Source organism: Poecilia latipinna, unplaced genomic scaffold (assembly GCF_001443285.1).
Source record: "Poecilia latipinna isolate Pla-1442-1.1 unplaced genomic scaffold, P_latipinna-1.0 Scaffold94, whole genome shotgun sequence".
Lineage (NCBI taxonomy): Eukaryota > Metazoa > Chordata > Actinopteri > Cyprinodontiformes > Poeciliidae > Poecilia > Poecilia latipinna.
Genome location: NW_015112710.1, coordinates 55,848 through 74,540, shown reverse-complemented (window position 1 = coordinate 74,540; position 18,693 = coordinate 55,848). Strand labels below are relative to the sequence as shown.

The window sequence follows — 18,693 nt, the reverse complement described above, 5'->3', positions numbered from 1 at the left end:
AATAATGAGAAAGAGCTTGAGCCGGGCGTCTGGTGGCTTTAATCAAGATTCTGTTTGTTGCCTTAATCCAGTACGATAAAAGCAGTCAAATTAGTACAGAAACTAATATAAATTTAGACAATTATTGCTGTTTTCATTAAGTAGCAAAACTTTTCTTACTTGTATAGCTTTGTTATAACACTATGAACTACGTGCTGCTAAGTTATTAAATATTTTAAATATAAGGGTGTTACACAAATAGCATCCAGTAATTTGTTCTTGGGTTTTTCTACCCCAGGACCTTCTTCAGTGTTCATTGGGTCAGATCTTGAGGGCGAACAGCGCTACACTGGACTTCTCCAGGATGTGCGCCTGTACCACACGAGGCTTAACCGCAGCCAGATCCACGAGCTCCACACTCAGCCTGCCAAAGCAGACCTGCGAAACATCTCGGGTTACCTACGGTACCGCCGGGATGAGAGACAGAAGTCATTCGTCGTGGAAACCAGGGACGACGAGGAGGAGGAGGGAGAGGAGGTGTTCTATCTGCAGCTGGTGGCTGTGCATGGAGGCGCACGCCTCCCCTTTCCCAGACCCACTGCTGTTTTGAGAATTATGAAGAGTGACAACGCCAATGGGCTTTTTGGATTCACTGGGGCCTGCATACCTGATGTGAGTGCAGATGATGAGTTTTTAAGCAATCTCTGCACATTTTCAAAATGTGATTGTGTTTTGGCTCTCTGCTCACCCATAATAGATTTGTCCCGTAGATCAACACAAAGGGGTGTATAGTTATGAAGTGGAGGGTAATTAACACGCTTAAAAAAGTTAAAAGTATGGTATGCATTTACTTCATCCCCCTTTAGTTGATGACCTTCAAATGTGTCTTTCATTTTCCCATGGGCTTTGTATCTGTCAGCTTTGAACAGCTAAAAGTTAACTTTTTTTGAAGATTCTTCTTCAGAAAAATTAAACTTTTATGTTTAGGATTGTTCTGATGGAGAGTGAATATCTGGCCCGGTATTGTATTTGCTGCAGCATTTAACAGATTTTCTTTCAGTGTTGCACTGTGTAGCTCCAGCTATCTTCCCACTTATTCTCAGTTAAGCTTACATTACATTACTTTATCTTGAGTGCTAAGGAAAGGGATCCCCACAGCATGATTCTGCCATCACTAGATGCAACCATACAGATGGTTTGCTCAGGCTGAGGTGCAGTCTTGGTTGTCACTTCTAGTGGTTTTTTTATGTAAACAAAACTTTTGATTTTGATTTCATTTGACCTGAATAGCTTCTTCTTGTAAATGCCTTTAGTTGGTATAGCAATGTGAACCTTTGCCGAAACACCAGGGTCATATTTTTCTGCATTGGCTTTCTTTATCTTACACAGACTTGGACATGTCTCTATATCATGCAATCATCGTGCTAGACTATAGGGATGATGCTGTATGAAGGAAATGATCGGTTTTTGTCTTCCTCCAAAGTCGGTGACTAGAATTTTTTTTCTTTTAGAAAAGCCGACCGGGTTCATCAATTGAATTCTCAGTTTGCCGCTTTTCCTCCCCATAATGAGTTTCCACTAAACCTGATTTCACGTGGTACAAATGGATGTATCTCTAAGCATTTCCGTTATTAGAAAAATACATATTTTTATGGTCCCCATTAATTTTTTTTTTTTTTTTTTTGACTATAGGTGCCTTTGTAAAATATCTTGTAAAGATGAACACTATGAATTACTAACTTTCATCACCATGTGTCATGGTTGGTCAAACTACTGATTACCAAAGTAGGGAAAGCAAAATGTCATTTTTAAGACTCGTCTCCATAGGACCTGTGTTGCAGAATTGCCAACTCTTAGTCTCCGCTCAGTAAATACATAGTATGCATGATACCAATACATGTAATATTAACCCATTGGGTTGTCAGTCTCTGTGCTGCTGCATATTTTATCAGTCTGACTGAGCGCGTGCTGTTCCTTTTAATTTTATTGGACGCGTGCGCTCTTGTGTTGTGCCGTCTGAGGTGGAGCGACAGCTGGTGAGGCAGCACCGGTCTGTCAGAGGGGGCATTCCTTTAGAAGTGGATCTGTGAAGTTCCTTCACTCGAAACGGGAGATCCTGCTCCTTGTTTCAATCAATACAACAGATGGCAGGCCTGGGGATGGCATTCCATCAGAACCAGAGCATCTCCTTTGTTTTAGACCATCTAGAGACAAAGAGTTACCTGCACTATCAGGTGCTTCCACAGTAGAGTTATTAGATGGTGTTATTAGCCTTAAGTATTAAGCTTACTCTTTTAATTCCAACAAACTGCTGTAAGTAAATGACAGTCTACAACTGCATCCATACATTAATAATGTTTGATAAATGTTCCAACAGACCACTGAGGAGGGCTCCACCATCTCCTGTGTGATTGAGCGTGTGCGTGGCTCTCTGGGTTTTGTCTTTGTGAACTACACTGTTACCCAGCTGGACAGCTTGGAAAGTGACAGCCCAGCACATGAGGACTTTGCTAATGCAACCGGAGCTGTGGTTTTCGCACCTGGACAGCGCTCGGAGGTGTGTCAGTGTCTGAGTCTTTCTGCGGGTTGGGAGGGAAAGAGCCTTATAGTGGAGTTTATTCAGGAAAAAAAATGTTTGTACATTGTACACAGAAAGCATGAAGGAAATGCTCTGCGCTATATTTACAAATTTCATAAAAATTCCTGATGTGCACTTTTAACAGAAGTCCTATACTCTGGCTGTCTTGTTTCTTGATAAACAGCTCCTCCTAGAGGGCGCCTGGTAGGAAATTTGAAACTTAGCAAACAGGTGTAGGGAAGTTCTTGTATTTAATGCTGCCACATAAACACTATTACTTCTGTTTGTTTAAAAACACACAACTCTAAAACTAGCTATAATAACGGCTACAGTCTTGACTTTTTCTTTTTTTTTTGATCTTGGAGATAATGTTTGCCAACCCTTCCCTCAGGTACTGAACCTTGTGGTGTATGACGATAACCTCCCAGAGCTCTCAGAGTCTTTTCAGATTGCTCTAGTGTCAGCAGAGTCTGCTGATGGGAAGCCAGGCTCCACCCCCACCAGCGGAGCCAGCATCGATCCCAATAACTCCGTTAATACTGTCACTGTCAGAGCAAGTGACCACCCTTATGGTATTTACTCTCAACATGGGTTACAGTTACAGACCCTTGCTTATTACTAAGTAACATATGACCCCTACGTTTACCTGTTTCATCGTACATTTTCCTTTCTTCTCGCGTGCCCTTCTTTCTTTCAGGCCTGTTGCAGTTCCAGCCCAGCCTGCCTCAGGAAGGTCTGATTTTACCAGCTTTGCAACCTGCACACATCACTGTTCGTGAAGAGGATGGTCAGATCCAGCTGCCAGTCGCCAGAGCCCAAGGCCTAATAGGAAAAATCATTGTGGGGTATAGAACAACCCCCTTCACAGCGTCCAGCCCTGAAGATTATGAGGTTATTTTACATCCATTTCTTTTTTTGTTTGTTTGTTTTTTTTTGCTAATTCGCCTACACTGACGTTGTACCTAAATGTAAATGTTACAATTTTTTATCTTTATTTTTTTTCCTCATCAGGACTCGGCGGGAATTCTAGAATTTCTTCCAGGTGACAGGTTGAAGTTCATCAATGTGACCATTGTAGATAATCCCGTCCCAGAGCTTGAAAAGGATTTTCGGGTGGAGCTCTACAATGCAGACGGAGGAGGTGAGAAGTTCAAATTTAAATCACGAGTTGATTTTTCTGAAAGTATTGTGCTTTTTAAAAATCTCCTGAATTGCTGATGCATCCTGTCCCTTTCTGTTTGACCTGTGTGCTGTGCTCCTGTTTACTTCACCATACCCACATGTGTGACTGCCTGCCTACAACTCCTTCCTTCTTGCCCCTCAATCTCCTTCCTGGTGTGATTCAAATCTGGCTTGAACCCCTCCATCCCCAACACCAACCCTCGCTTTGTGATCCATGTGTGTGATCCATTAGTTGATCATTTTCTGCATGGTGAAGCAAGTGGTAGTGGGGAAAGTGATTTTGACTTCCTCCCTCCACCCTATCAGCACCCTGGTAAGTCTACCCCTCCTCTACTCCCCATTATGTCTCTTTTGTCCGCTCCTTTATCATTACATTCCTTTAGGAGTGTTTGCCTTTTTGAGTGTGCTTGATATTTACATTACGCTGTGACCCTGGTGAGAAGTAATTAAGAAGATTGACATGGGAAAAGCAAATAGCGTTCCAAAGAGGCAAACAGAACACCCATTTGTATGAAGTGTCAGCACCCCCACTGTCTTTCTGAAACTTTGGGGTTTACTAAGTAATTCTTAAAATAATTGGAGATGCAATTAATCAGAGTATTGTGGCCAGGTTTTTTTTGTTAAAAGCTTTACTAGACAAATGTAGATTTGTCTAGTAACCAAATCTAAATTTTATAGAGCATCTTTCAAATTGGAAGGATTTTCACTGTTCTGAAGTCAAAACAGCTATAACCAAGAACTAGCAAGGTATACCTTAAAAAGTATTCATGAGTGTCTATAAATTGGCAACTCTTTGTCAGCTTGACAATATGTTGAGTATAAAATGACTAAAGTACCTTCCTGTGGTAGCAGGCTGTATGAACAGTGGGCAGTCTTTCCTTATTATAGGATCTTATAAGTTTTGCTCTTATGTCGCCCAGCTGATCTGTTTTATTCCTTACTTTACACAATCTACCTGAAGATTGTCATTGTCAGCATGACCAGGCAGAACTTAAGTGCGATACTTTTGCTGGTCATAAAACAAATATATTTTCTATTTTTAATTTTCAGGCTGAAGGTCTTCTGTTCACCAGGAAATTTCTCTGTACATCTCTAAAAATAATATCCACACACTTCTAAAACTTGCATTTTTATGTCATGTTCTCAGTCATACTATTACTAAATTTGCTGTTCACAATAAGTTTATGCTAATCAAGTGACTTCTTTGGAAGTGCTTGCTTCACTCTTCTCTAGTAGTGTTTTATAGTGTGACGCGTCAAAGTCATCTGCAATTCTCTACACAGCCAACTTGGGAATTGCATCTCGTATTACTGTCACCATCGCCGCTTCTGATGACGCTCATGGAGTGTTTGACTTCAGTCCTCAATCTCTATTCGTTAATGGGACAGAACCAGAGGATGGGCTCAGCTCCATCATCCTGATGGTTAGTCAAGTACACAATTTACTATTTACAGAATGTTAACAGATTGTTGAACATCCTGAGCATTTTCTTTGGTTTTCTGTCCTCGTACAGGTGGATCGGTCTTTTGGAGACCTCTCTAATGTGACTGTGTACTGGGAAGTTGATCCTAGTTCTGAAGGAGAGCTCCTTGCAAGGTTTGGCAACATCTCCTTTGGTATAGGGCAGACATCAGAGAATATAATCATCGGTGTAGCCCAGGATGAAATCCCCGAGTTGGACAAGAGCTACACTGTGTCTCTGGTTAACGTTTCAAAAGGTCGTCTGGGCGTCCAAACATCTGCCACTTTGACTGTGTTCGCCAGTGATAATCCTTATGGTCTTTTTGTATTCGCTAATGTATCGAGGTCTGTTCGTCTTCCTGAAGCGGATGTAAGTGTCTCACTCACTATCCAACGACTGAAAGGAACCATGGGTCAGGTGTGTCCAGTTACCACAAGCCAAATATATAGACACATTTCCATATGTGGCTGTTGTGTCATCCTTCAAAATCTTTTCCACTTTTTGCCTTCAGGTGCGAGTCACATATGGGACACTAAAGGAGTCTGACCCAGAGCCTTACAGGACTCCTGGTGTGGGCCGAGCCACTGAAGGGCAGGACTTTGTTTCCCTTCTTGATTCAGTTGTGTTTTTGGCCAATCAGACTGAGGCAAACGTCACACTCAGAGTACTTGACGATAACGATCCAGAACGAGATGAGAGTGTGTTTGTCAAACTGATCAGTCTTAATCTCATCAAAGGAGATCAAAACAGACCCAGTAAGTTACTGTGTATAGAATTTTCTGATGGTTTTATTTATTTATTTTTTAAACATGAATGCAATAATGTCTAAAGCATTAGGGCAGTCCTTCCAGTCACTGAATTCAAATGGTTAAGTCACTTTCATGGCCATAGTTTAATAAAATACATCCCTTAGGGCATTTGGAAATGATTTTCTTTCACAAAAACATTTGTGAAAGAAGGGGCTTCTCCCAGGAGCTCAATAAATTCCAGTATGGTACCATAATAGGGAGCCACCTATGCAAGAAGCCCCGTTGTTTCATTTCCTTACTACTGAATATTTCATGTCAACTTTAAGTGGTATTTAGTTTAACTAACTGGGAGAAACAACTCACAAAGATGTGGTAGACCACATTAACCACATCTAGTCCAACACCAGCGTCTGACCTCACAAATTCTCTCCTGGTCCAATATTTCCATAAACAAACTGAAATCTTGCAGACGGTCCTCCTAGAAGGATCAAAGGTGTTATTAAACCAATAGTTAAACCAATACTGGTTAGATTGTCATTACAGTTTGTATATCTAATATATTTCAAGAAGATAAAGTATTTTTAGTGACTTTATCATGTTTAATGCAGAAAATATGCTTTCTGTACCATTCAGTCTTGACGTCCCCCTCTCTGGGCCCTTTGACTGACATTGTTGCCCAGGTGATAGTAGAGGCCAGCGACGACGCTTTTGGAGTCCTCCAGTTGTCTGCTTCTGCTGTCAGTGTTGCAGAACATTATGTTGGGCCCATAATAAATGTCACGCGAGTTGGTGGGATTTTTGCTGACGTTTCAGTCAAATTCAGAGCTATTCCTGTGACTGCCAGAGTCAGTAAGTTTTGAACAAATGAAGCATGATGATGATGAAAAAAATCCAACTGACTGGTGCAGGTGCAGGTAAGCCTGTGCATTATGGTGTGCTGGTGTGTGCTCTTGCAGGCGAAGACTACAGCGTAGCCTCAACTGATGTGGTCCTTTTGGAGGGAGAATCCAGTAAATCTGTTCCCATCTACGTTATTAACGATCTGGTTCCTGAGCTGGAGGAGACCTTCATTATTGAGCTGATCAACCAAACAACCGGAGGAGCTCTGCTGGGAGAGCTCACACGTGCCGTCATCACCATATTGCCTTCTGATGACCCCTTTGGTGCCTTTGGTTAGTAGCAGCACCAATCCAAGTTCTTCTTTACTAGACTATTTATAAAAGCTCCTCACTGCTTAACAAGTTACATCTTTTTTTATTTACCCAGTCTTCCAGGCTGTCCCAGTGACAGTTGAAGAACCAGAATCCACCTCTGCTGTGGTCACGTTGCCTGTTGTGCGCAACGCTGGCACTATTGGAACGGTGGCAGTCCAGTGGCGGGCAACTGTCAATGGTAAACTTGCAGAGGGGGATATCAGACCCACATCTGGAGAAGTTAAATTTGCTCCTGGGGAAACTATGAAGACGATCAGGGTTGAAATTTTACCTGACGATGTACCTGAAATTACTGAGGTGACCAAAGTAATGGATAAAGTAAAAAAAAATTGCATAATGATATAGCCTGTCTTGTTATAAAAAATGTATTTCTTTCTGCTCTGTGTGTTTTAGGTTATTAAAGTAGAACTAATCGGTGCCAGTAACGGAGGAAACTTGGGAGCTGATACATCTGTTAACATAATAGTGCCTGCAAATGACAACCCATATGGGACAGTTTACTTTGAACAGACTGTTTATCGTGTTCAGGAGCCACTGGAGGGAGCTTACGGTGCTAATATCACTGTCCGCAGGAGGTACTTTTCAGAATAATTTATAGCTTACTGAGCAAAAGTATTCACAACTCAGCCACAAATCTCAGCATGTCTAATTTGGATTTTATGGGACTGGCAAAATTATTGTCCAGTTAAAAAGTGGAAGGAAAATTATACATACAGTATGCTTTTATTGCTAGACCACTGCATTGTCGTTCTGGCTGTGCTTACTGTTGTTGTCTTCCTGGCAGCAGGCGAACCTGTTCTCCAATATAGCAGAAATTATCCCAATATCTTCCTGTATTTAGTTTGATCCATGTTTCATTCAGCTCTGACAAGAGTTCCTGCTCCCACTGAAGAGACTTCTCCCCATGTCATAAAGCTGCCACAATCATGTTCCACTAAGGCAAAGGTCATTTTATTACGGTCTTCCATTCCGTAAGATTTTGAATATCAGAAAGTCAATATTTGGAACCATCTGAGTGAAGCACATTTTCCTGCATATTTCCCTGTTTCCACTATGTGGCTTGTAGCAAACGATAAAGGAAACTTCTTAGCACTCTGTTTCAACAGGTTATGAATCTTACTACTCTTCCATTAAGGCCAAATTTGTAAAGTGCATGACTAATATTAGCTATTTTAGTGTTTGAGTGTAAAAGGGGCCGAATACAGTTATACAATATACTTCTCAGATTTTTATTTAAAAAACATGTATCATTTTCCTTTCACACAACCATTATATGCTCTTTAGTGTTGACCTTTCACATAAAATCCCTATAAAATCAAATAAATTGAATGGTTGATGTGACAAGATCTTTTCACTGTATATTGTTTAACACTTATCCATACAACAACACTCTCCAATCTTCACTGCTGCTTTTGTTTTTCTCCTTTGCCCTCTTCCAGAGGAGGTCACTTTGGCCGCTTGGCGATCACGTACAGCACCTCTGAGCTTGACATTGTTGGCTCGGCTCAGGCTCAGGACCAAAATCTATTGATCTACTATGACTCTCCGAAGTCAGGTGTTCCAGCCAGTGGCCTGTTTACGACAGTGAACATCACAAGTCAAAGAGACCCTGTGGCTGCATGTGCTGCTGCCTGTTTGAGAGAACGGGCCTGCCAGGCCTTCTCTCTGTCGTCAGCCGTGACGCCTCTGACCTGTTCGTGGGTTACATCGGGGGCCGACCAGCTGACCCCTAGATCTCAGGTTTTGACTTATATGAAAAACACCACTGCAGCTGCTGTCTTGTTTAGTGCCCAAGCGGTGGCGGGAAGTGATTACACCCCTGTCACTACTCAAAGTGCCTTTATGGAGGATGGATCTGGGACTGCCAACCTGTCAGTCTTAATCTTGACTGACAAACTCCCAGAAATGGACGAAAGCTTCTCTATACAAATCTTAAAGGTAAGGCTCAGTCCAACCTAAACTTAAGTTATATTTCAGTCGACATACAAAAGCTCTGTGGTAACTAAATGTGTATCCTGTGTTGTTTGAAGGTAGAGTTGGTCAATTTGACCGTGTCACCAAAGAACTTGCCTACAATGGGTCTGCCAGCTAAGGCTGTAGTCACTATAGGAGTGAACGGAGATGCATTTGGCATATTTTTGATCTACAGTCTCAGTCCTAACGCCACTAAGGAAGGACTATACCTCGAGGTTCGAGAAGAGCCCACAGTTGTGCCGCTGGTCATTGAGAGAAGAGGAGGAAATCTGGGCACTGTCACTGTAGAGTGGAGATTTGTTGGAGGAAAAGCCACACCAGATGCTGATTTCATTGGGAGTGGGGGGACTCTGGTCTTTGATGGTATGTGCTAGCTTCTTGCCCATCTCCATAGCCTTAGGGTCATTAAAAGGTTTACCTTTCTTTAATTTGTTTTACTGTTTGAATTTGGATTTTACCAACGTTGATTCTACCTTTTTCCTCTTTGCACGCAGGTGATCTTAAGAAGACAGTAGAGGTAGTAATCAGAGACGATTCGGAACCGGAGGACAGTGAGAGCCTCATGATTGGGCTTGTTAACACAGCTGGAGGAAGTCGCATCCTCCCAAGCTCAGACACTGTAACCGTCGTGATTCTGGCAAACGACAATGTGGCAGGAATAGTAGGATTCGATCCAGGCTCACGTTCTGTCATTGCCAGAGAGGGTGAGTATTGTACATAAATTTGCAAGAGCTGCTGTGCCAGTACTGCTAATATCAATGTGGTGGCATACCTCTTTTTAAAATTCTGCCATTACACAAACCGCAGTGAATTTTATTGGGATTTTATGTGATTGACCAGCATTGAGTTATTTTTTTATTTTATTTTTTTACAAATGAAGAAAAAAATGGTATGCATTTGTATTTAGATTTACTGTAAAATGACAACAATTAAGTCATTGCCAATATCAAGCAATTTATTTTAAGTAGTCCAGTGATGTTCACTGCAAGCCAGATAAGGAAGACAGCAAAGATGTTGATGCACTGCATGCAAAATGCAGCATAATTATGCAACACTTTATATTAATCTGTAACATAAAATCCCAATAAAATTTATTTAGGTTTATAGTTATACTGAGACAAAATGTGGAAATTATTTTAGCCATTTGGTCATTAACTAAATTTCCTGCATGTTTACTGTTCTCCTTTCGCCAGAACAGTTTAAGAAAGTTTGTATTGTGTAAATCAGTTTCCATCCACAATGCAGCATAGAAAGGTGCTATTCTATAAGGCCTGTGATTCTCCAGTAGCAACCAAGCACTCAAATAAGAGGAATTTCTGTAAGACGACCCTTGTGTCACTGGAGATGCCTTCTAATTATGTATGAATGTGAAAGCGAGAGTAAGCACTTATGGTGATGGCTGTTGTTGCTCCAACAGGTGGGCTCCGGCCTTTTCATTGTCATCATTCGCGCTTGAGTGGTTAAAGTCTCCATGTCGTTAGACATCTTGAGAGACCTCTGATGTCATCTACACCATGAAAAACATTTTATTGGAAATGAAAAAAATAATTACTATGTTGCACTATAATATATTTCTTATTACAGGCGAGAGGTTGTCCTTATTAGTGTTGAGGTCAGCTCCAGGTTTGGGTAACGTCACGGTAGACTGGACTGTTCAAGGTCCTCTTGCTCGCCGCACTTTTGTTCAAACATCAGGGACAATTTTCTTCAATGAGGTAAATAAGATGTCATTATTATGTTTTTTTTTCTGAAATATTTATTTCCTGTTGCCTGCGGTTTTCTTTCCTAACCCCAGCCCTGACCCCGCTTTATTTCACGACTAAGCATTTACTGGTGTCAACTGGTGAACAGATTGCAATGAAATGCCATGTGCATGTTATAAATGCTGCATATTTATGCTGATTCCTGCAGGGACAGCTAAATGGCACTATAGTCCTGCAGCTTATGGATGATGCCACACCAGAGAACCAAGATCAGTACAGAGTGTCACTTTCCAACCTACAAACATTTGGTACGAAACATAATATTTCTTTTAGTGAATAAAGAGTCTGGAAGACCTTTGTGAAGATATTTAATCTGCATTTAACACTTGCATGCAGGTGTTGTGTTGACTGGCCGTGCTGCACTGGACGTTCAAGGCAGTGAAGCGGTACTCACTGTCGACACCAGCGATCAGCCGTACGGGCTGCTAACTATCGCGCCGTCATCCCTCAGGGTGAGCACAGAGGAGCGGGACCAGATTATAAACATCTACGTCAACAGAGAGTTCGGCACCTCAGGTTTGTAAGCAAAGTATGAACACATACAACTGTAGTTACCTTTTAGTAGATTTGTTAAATTTTCACGTACCATGAAGAATAAATCACAACAATTATATTTTTTTTCTGCTTGTAGGTGCGGTGAATATTACCTATGAGGTTATTAGAGGTTCACTACAAAATCTGTCAGACGTGGAGGGTGCTCTTGCTGATCCGGGTCAAGACTTTGTTTCTGGCACTGGCTCTGTGGTCCTTCAGGAAGGACAGACTTCAGTTCCCATTCCGGTCACCATCAAGGAGGTAAAACCTAAATTTATCTAAACTTAACTGTAAAGTGCTGCACGTATCCTTGTGTCTGGATAAAAATTGTTAAACCCAGAATTATTCCTGCTCCTCTATTGAGATTTCAAATTATTTTTATTCAAGTTTCGTGCTAAAGAGAAATGTTACAATCTCAAAAGGTGATAAAACAATGTAAAAGAAGCATCAATGTTGAATAAATAATCAGGTTTTATTTACATTTTAATAATCATGTTGAAAATAATAATCATATCCAAGTTATTGGATTTATCAAACTGAAATAGCTGTTGCAAACACCCAAATATTTAAAAATAAAAAAAAATTAAGATTAATAGGGTTGTATGTGCCCCAAACATTTTTCATATGACTGTGTGTATAGCATATGTTCATATTCTCTCCACAGGGCTTCCCTCACATTTATTTTAGCAGACTGGGTAGAATATTGCGTTTACAGCTTCTTTTCTTATCAGGATGACATTCCAGAGCTGCAGGAGTTCTTCTTGGTCAACATAACATCTGCAGTGCTCATCACAACTCTTGCAACTGTTCCTCAACTTGGTGAGAACTCTCTACAGTTGTAGAGGCAATCATTTCAAGCCAGTGTGGACAGTCCTAAAAATGAACTTTTTTGTAGTTTCTTCCGATTTTGTTTTGTTGTTTTTCTAATGCATTGCAATAAATTTTCCTCTTTTCTTTCTAAAATCCTTTAACATGTCCTATTGTTTGATGAGCAGAGGTTGCATATTGTACCTTGCCAGGTAAAATACACATACATATACATTTGAACTGCTTTCCATATGAGGAACTAAAATGCATGATGTACCCTCCAATTGCAATAAGCTGTTAAACTTTCAGCTCTCAAAATGACTCTTTAGGTGCAGTTTTTCTCCCTTTTCTTTGAGATCTTGACCACAGCCCAATTTATGAATGAGTAACTTTAGAAAGTGATGAGTTGACAAAATATAAGTACAACTACAACAGTGCTCGGAGGTTCCCAGAATACTATCAGTCCGCTGCCTGGAGACACATGGTAAACATGTTCTTTTGGCAGCAATCATTATGTGGCTTGGATGGTGAGACTGATGCTTTTTATGATTGAGGAAGTCTTGGGATTTGGTGGCAGCGCGTAGCCTTGTGTGGTGAGGAAGAAGAAAGCCAAACTAAACCCATAACTGGCCTCCCAGTGTCCTGGCCGCAAAGTAAATGGAAGAACACTGCTCAGAGAGTCATAAATCAGTCCATAAATACATCACGCTTGGCTCCTCCGCCTCCCAGGCTTTTCTCAGGAGATGCCTCCTCGTTGTAATCCTTTGCGATGGCCATGATTAAAGTTAGAGCCCCTGCACCTACTCCCTTCCCAGCTTTTTTGCTGCTTGCAGTTCAGATAAGCCTGGCGGAAAAATTAAAGCACAATTATTAAGTTATAAACCACAGTAAGAACATAATTTCCATTCTCTCTCTCTCTCTCTCTCTCTCTCTCTCTCTCTCTGTTTGCACTCCTTTAGACACCAGTGGCTTGGTGGCAGAAGTCACCATTGTTGCTAATGATGGGATTAGAGGGGTCATTGAATGGACAAGCACCATGTAAGAAAAAACATCCAGAAATTTGTACCATTTAAATATACGCCTACGTTGTGTTAAAAAATTATTCGAAATGCGCTCTTGTCTGCAGGTACGAAGTGAATGAGACAATCGGAGCACTGACTCTCGTGGCGTACAGGAACAAGGGGACATACGGGAATGTCTCCGTTTTCTTCTTTGCTCAGAACTTGGAAGCCCAACAGGGACTTGACTACAACACTAGTGAAACGGTTAGCAATGTCCAGGATTCAAGTATTTGTTATTACACACAAAGTCAGCACTCTGCACATGTATTTAGACTGTAAATGTCCTATTTGCAGTATTCTACTAGCTGTCAGGAGACAAACATGTGGAAAAATAGATGCTCTGTTCAGATGAGACCAAAAGAAAACTTAGTGGATTTCATGCCGTGTGGTTTAAAACCAACTTTGCCCACCATCCTCATGGTGAAACACGGTGGTGGGAACATCACCATGTGCTTTGTTAAAAGTGAAAACATCTGCATTTAATATTTCTCCAGTTAACATTACAAATGTACATACACTTGAAGGAGTTATTGTGGAATAAAGAAAGTATACCCTGACTCTAACCTTTTTCCTGAACTTAGGCTCCTAAGGGCTTTTGTAAATTTAAGACTGAGTGTCAGTTTTCACTTTTAACTCCCTCTCTTTTCCCAGAGGCTCCATTTTGTTGACGGTGAAAGGCACAAGTTTGTGGAGGTGCTGATAATTGATGACACAGTTCCAGAGGGAGCAGAGAGATTCCAACTAATCTTGTCTGAGCCTTCACCTGGACTGGAGCTTGGCAGAAATACTACAGGTAGGAAAAAGGACAGCATCGAACAAAGTTTTTAAAAGCGGCCACAAAAGTAAGTAGTGGGATGTTTCAAGACATAACTCGTAAAGAGTGTGCACTTTCTTCTTCAAACAAAAAGTCATTGAGCTGACTCTCTTCACACCAGTAAATTCCCCTTTGCTGGAAACCATAATGCTCTGATACTTAATTTTCCCTCTTAAAAATTTTTTTATTTATTTTTTTTGCAAAACCAATCCACTAGCTCTCTAACTAGTGTCAAAGCTTTTCCTTTAGTTGTAGTTCAAAAATAAAAAAAAATGCTGAAAGAGGTGGGTGAGATCAAGTCAACATCCCTTTCACTTTGTAAAACATTTGATACGTTTGTTGTAGTGATAGACTTCAATCATGTTTCATATTTAATAACCCACAGTACAATGTCTAACTTTCTTTGTCTGCTTTAACAGCTACTATAAATATCCTGGCCAGTGATGATGGACATGGTGTCATTTCCTTTAACACCAGTGATCATTTCCTGTTACGGGAGCCTACCTCTACGTCACAGCTGAGTGACAGCGTAGCTAAACTGTACGTGGTCCGTAACCCAGAGGAAGGCACTTTTGGCACAGTCTCTGTTCAGTTTACCATCATGGATGCCAACGGCAGCCTGGCAGAGGGTGATGTGATGCCAACGCAAGGTTTCATAGTTTTGGAGGATGGAGTCCGATTTAAGGTAAGTTAAGCAAATGTAAGTACCAAACGTCATTGAAAGAAATAAAAAAAAAAATAAAAAAATAATTCCAGAAGCTCACATAGATCAAGTGCTAATTTATTTTCCCTGTTGTTTCAGATGCTGGAGGTCCGAGCAATACGTGACGCTGAACCTGAAGGGAATGAAACATTCACATTGACCCTCTTTAACCCAACAGGAGGTGTACGGCTTGGGGACCAGCTCCAAATTTTTGTCACTGTCCTGGAGAACCTGGCCCCTTCAGGCTTGTTCCGAATCGGACCCTCTCTCAACAGGTCTCAGTACAGTTTCATCAAAGGATCTGAAAGGAATGCTGCTGCTGCTTACGACCAATCACATGTTTTAAATAGGTAAAAACTGCATTTCCTACATAGGGTTATTTGTTGTGTCTCTACTCAGAACCAGCGCAGCGGTGGTGGCTGAAGAAGGAAGCAGAGCTGTCTTCCTCACTGTCTCTCGCAGTAATGGCTTGGAGTCAGCGGTTAGCGTAGAGTGGGAGATGCAGTCTGACACAGCTACGGCTTCTGGTGAGGCTAAAAAGTAAAAATCAATCTCAATCTCTTCTTGCGCTCTTCTTTGACTCAGAAGATGCTCTTCTCTCTTCCTACAGCGGGTCCCCTCCCAGTCGTTGGTCTGTATCAGAGCTTTGAGAACAACCCTACATCTGCTTGGTGCTCCATTCCAGCAGAGTCTTCCTCCCTGGCTTTAAGGCTTGACCTGAAGCCCGCGGCTGGGGCCGTCCGCACTCTAGCGACTCTGTATCGGTGGCAAGGTGTTTTTGTGCCGATAGAGGTAACCTGGATATTCCACCAGAACCAGCACAATATGTTCTCGCTCAATCTAGGAATGATTGGAATATGAGGGGTTGATTAAGCAACATTATTTTTCTCTGATTGATTTAGTCTGTCAGAATCCAAGACCCAGCCTCGTGTGTTGGGTTTGCAGTCAATGGTTCTACCTACATTGCCATTGCTCATGGAGGCCCTCCCTTCTACCCTGCTGCAAACCTTAGCATCTTTAAACTGCAGAAGGACCTCAATATAACACTGGCAAGTATAAAATCGGTCATACCACGACATTGCTATATTATTATGACATGTCACTTATATAACATGGAATACATTATTTTATTTTTTGAAGGAACAAATCATAGGAGTTGAAGCCCTGGATGTGAAACACCTATCCACTGAAGGCAAAGATTACCTGATAGCATCTAGCCAGGTGATGCACACTCTGCCACTTTTAAGACAATTTTAGTTGTTGTTGTTGTTGTTGTTTTTTTTAAACAGTTGAAAATATAAATGTCTCCAGATTGTACATGAATTGATTTTCTTCCCCCCCCCCCCCGATTCTTTAGGTTTTTGTTTGGACGGGCAGCTCCTTTGCACTCCATGGGACTCTCAACTTTGAACAGGACATCCTGAGTCTGTCTCCATTTATTCATGCAGACGCGCTCTATCTGCTGGTGTGCATTGACAGTCAAAGTGGGAGCTGCCAGCTTCTTCAGTGGAGCAATGGCATATTTCAGAATCCACAAACTCTTCCACTTTCCGGGAGAGCCATTCAAGTGGAAGCAGTCAAGACAAGAAGAGAGGATACTCTGCTGCTGATTGCTGTTGAAGGTGATCTAACTTGTATGAGCTCATAAAATATACTAAATTTCTAATGAACAGTAGACATTTTTTTTTTCTCCATGAGCACTTCTTTTCTCTAACGCCTACCCAGGTTTTGGAATAGTCATTTATAGATACAGAGTCTGATGCTTCTTTAAAATCAGTGCTGCACAATATTAGGGAAACATAACAATGCAATATTGTTTTGGAGTGCTGTGTTAATATTCATAACAACTGACCCACATTTAGCATGCTGTGGCACGTAGGTCAGGTATGAGCATTAAACACAAAGAAAGTCCATCCAGTTGGCTAAATACTAACATGCAAAGTGTGAATGAATCCCACATGAAAAAAGAGCCAACCAATTAGAATCAAGAGCTGATACTTGGATGTTTAAATATGTGTAGATATCAGAAAATAATATCTGAAGTGATTTGGTAAGCACACTGTAACTACAACAGCATCAGCAAATGGTCCGCAGATAAAATTATGTCTAGGTTCACTTTAAAAGCAAAGTCTAGGATGCCTGTGAAGTGGGACTAATCCACAGTATGGAGACAGGAGAGGAATGCATTGTATGTTTTCTTTATTTTCATCTATATCTTCTTGGTAATTATGCTACAGTTTGATTTTATTACAGACTGCAAGCATGTTGGTGAAACAAACAGAAGCTGCTTATTGCTCACTAAACATCTTTGTTCTTTTGTTCCCTCTGTGATTGCAAAACTTGCAGTCTCGGTCTGGTTATATATTTTTGCAGTGTTCTGTTTATTATGAAATGATGTGATCCTTCTGAGTTTGAAAAAGTGGTGAGTTTTTGGTTTTGACCTGTTGTGGCTTTATGTGGAAAGGCCTCAATGTGCAGCAGAGCAAAGCCACAAAAGGATCCACAAGTTGTAATTATTCAGTCTTGGGTGTGTCAGTCAGGCGAGTGGTTACATAAACATGCTATTCTGGTGTGAACGAACGTATTTTCTCTGAAGCATTCTTCGTTTGCTTCTGTTTTCTTCTTACAGGTCCCTCTCCATCCTGCGAAGTATTACGGTGGAGTTTAGCAGAACCTTCACCACGGCACCGTCAGTCCATTCCTCACCCAGGACTCGCCTCCATTCACTCCTTCACTGTGCCGTCAGGGATCAGTAAGCACTCATATCCCAATCAACTATTTTTGTAAAGATTTAACGCTAATGTAAAATAGCGCAAGATTTATAACGTCATGAAAATTTGTAGATTTGTTGCGATTTTACTTGTGTCACACCTTTTAGATCATCTAACACAGTTCAATCTAAAAGATAATCAGATTAAATACAGAAAGCAGTTTTCTGTAGTTGGATTAATTTAGGGGGAAAAAAGTGCAACCTATCTGACAACATCCCCTCACTTAAAGAAATTCAACAACCTATGAGAAACAAAGTCATTGGCATTTATCAGTTTGAAAATGAGCGACAAAGTCATTTGCAAGGTTTGAGAGATCCAGATGAACACAATGAAATGTACCCTGACAGGAGTGGCCAGCAGTTAGGCAACTTAATCAGGAGGCCACAAAACAAAGAAGACCAGCAAATAAAACATCACAGGCCTCCCTACAAGAAGATGATTTCACACTCTTACATTTGTTAAGCACACGGGGAACGTTTTGTGGAGTTATAGGACAAAAGTGGAACTTTCTTAAAAGTGGTGTGTCTAAAAAGGGATTTTTTTTTTTTTTTTTTTTTAGCGTACGCCTTGCTAACTGGACGAAATGGCTCTTCCATTTACTCCTGGAGATCTGATGTCGACCTATTCACCATGATCCTGAGGGCACCAAGAGCCAACAACTTCCTCTCCTTTATGGTCCAATCTCTCAACGGCACAAAGGCCCTTTTGGCTTCCTCTGAAGATAATAGCTCCACTATCTATGAGTTCACCTCCGTCTCAAATCAGTCTGACTTTATACCGAGGTATGCCCTGGATTACAAATATCAAACACAGGTTAGTTCTAACAAAAACAATTAAAATCAAGGGACAAAACGGGGTCTTTGTCTTTCTTCTCTGATATTCAGCTCCGGGGAGTTATACTTTGCTCCTGGTGACAGGGAACTTGATCTAGCAGTCAACGTCATTGATGATGACATCCCTGAGGTGGAGGAGGTTTTCGAGGTTAAGCTGAAGAATCCAAAGGGAGGGGCAGAGATTGGATTTGGCGGTGAGGTAACAATTATTGTCCCAACTAACGATGATGCCCATGGAGTTATTGGCTTTGCTCAGGTGAGAATTCATT

The 18,693-nt window shown here is 41.2% G+C and overlaps 1 protein-coding gene across 2 annotated transcripts in view; it reads left to right on the top strand.

Moving 5' to 3' along the window:
- The window catches only part of LOC106941666 (G-protein coupled receptor 98-like), a 122,763-nt gene that overhangs the window by 49,547 nt on the left and 54,523 nt on the right, over positions 1-18,693 (top strand). Inside the window, exons 22-56 of one of the 2 annotated variants that reach the window (XM_015024755.1) lie at positions 278-651; positions 2,357-2,536; positions 2,949-3,129; positions 3,255-3,448; positions 3,569-3,698; positions 3,972-4,052; positions 5,023-5,162; positions 5,253-5,618; positions 5,713-5,956; positions 6,584-6,799; positions 6,907-7,122; positions 7,217-7,461; positions 7,558-7,739; positions 8,604-9,102; positions 9,195-9,501; positions 9,633-9,842; positions 10,723-10,853; positions 11,050-11,149; positions 11,238-11,417; positions 11,533-11,696; positions 12,167-12,254; positions 12,431-12,454; positions 13,202-13,280; positions 13,369-13,507; positions 13,955-14,096; positions 14,537-14,802; positions 14,920-15,095; positions 15,220-15,347; positions 15,431-15,612; positions 15,723-15,869; positions 15,961-16,041; positions 16,178-16,442; positions 17,450-17,572; positions 18,151-18,373; positions 18,476-18,680. In XM_015024755.1, the coding sequence (XP_014880241.1) occupies positions 278-651; positions 2,357-2,536; positions 2,949-3,129; positions 3,255-3,448; positions 3,569-3,698; positions 3,972-4,052; positions 5,023-5,162; positions 5,253-5,618; positions 5,713-5,956; positions 6,584-6,799; positions 6,907-7,122; positions 7,217-7,461; positions 7,558-7,739; positions 8,604-9,102; positions 9,195-9,501; positions 9,633-9,842; positions 10,723-10,853; positions 11,050-11,149; positions 11,238-11,417; positions 11,533-11,696; positions 12,167-12,254; positions 12,431-12,454; positions 13,202-13,280; positions 13,369-13,507; positions 13,955-14,096; positions 14,537-14,802; positions 14,920-15,095; positions 15,220-15,347; positions 15,431-15,612; positions 15,723-15,869; positions 15,961-16,041; positions 16,178-16,442; positions 17,450-17,572; positions 18,151-18,373; positions 18,476-18,680 (6,608 nt within the window). The remainder of the gene's footprint in view (positions 1-277; positions 652-2,356; positions 2,537-2,948; positions 3,130-3,254; positions 3,449-3,568; positions 3,699-3,971; positions 4,053-5,022; positions 5,163-5,252; positions 5,619-5,712; positions 5,957-6,583; positions 6,800-6,906; positions 7,123-7,216; positions 7,462-7,557; positions 7,740-8,603; positions 9,103-9,194; positions 9,502-9,632; positions 9,843-10,722; positions 10,854-11,049; positions 11,150-11,237; positions 11,418-11,532; positions 11,697-12,166; positions 12,255-12,430; positions 12,455-13,201; positions 13,281-13,368; positions 13,508-13,954; positions 14,097-14,536; positions 14,803-14,919; positions 15,096-15,219; positions 15,348-15,430; positions 15,613-15,722; positions 15,870-15,960; positions 16,042-16,177; positions 16,443-17,449; positions 17,573-18,150; positions 18,374-18,475; positions 18,681-18,693) is intronic. The other variant, XM_015024764.1, reaches the window with a different exon arrangement.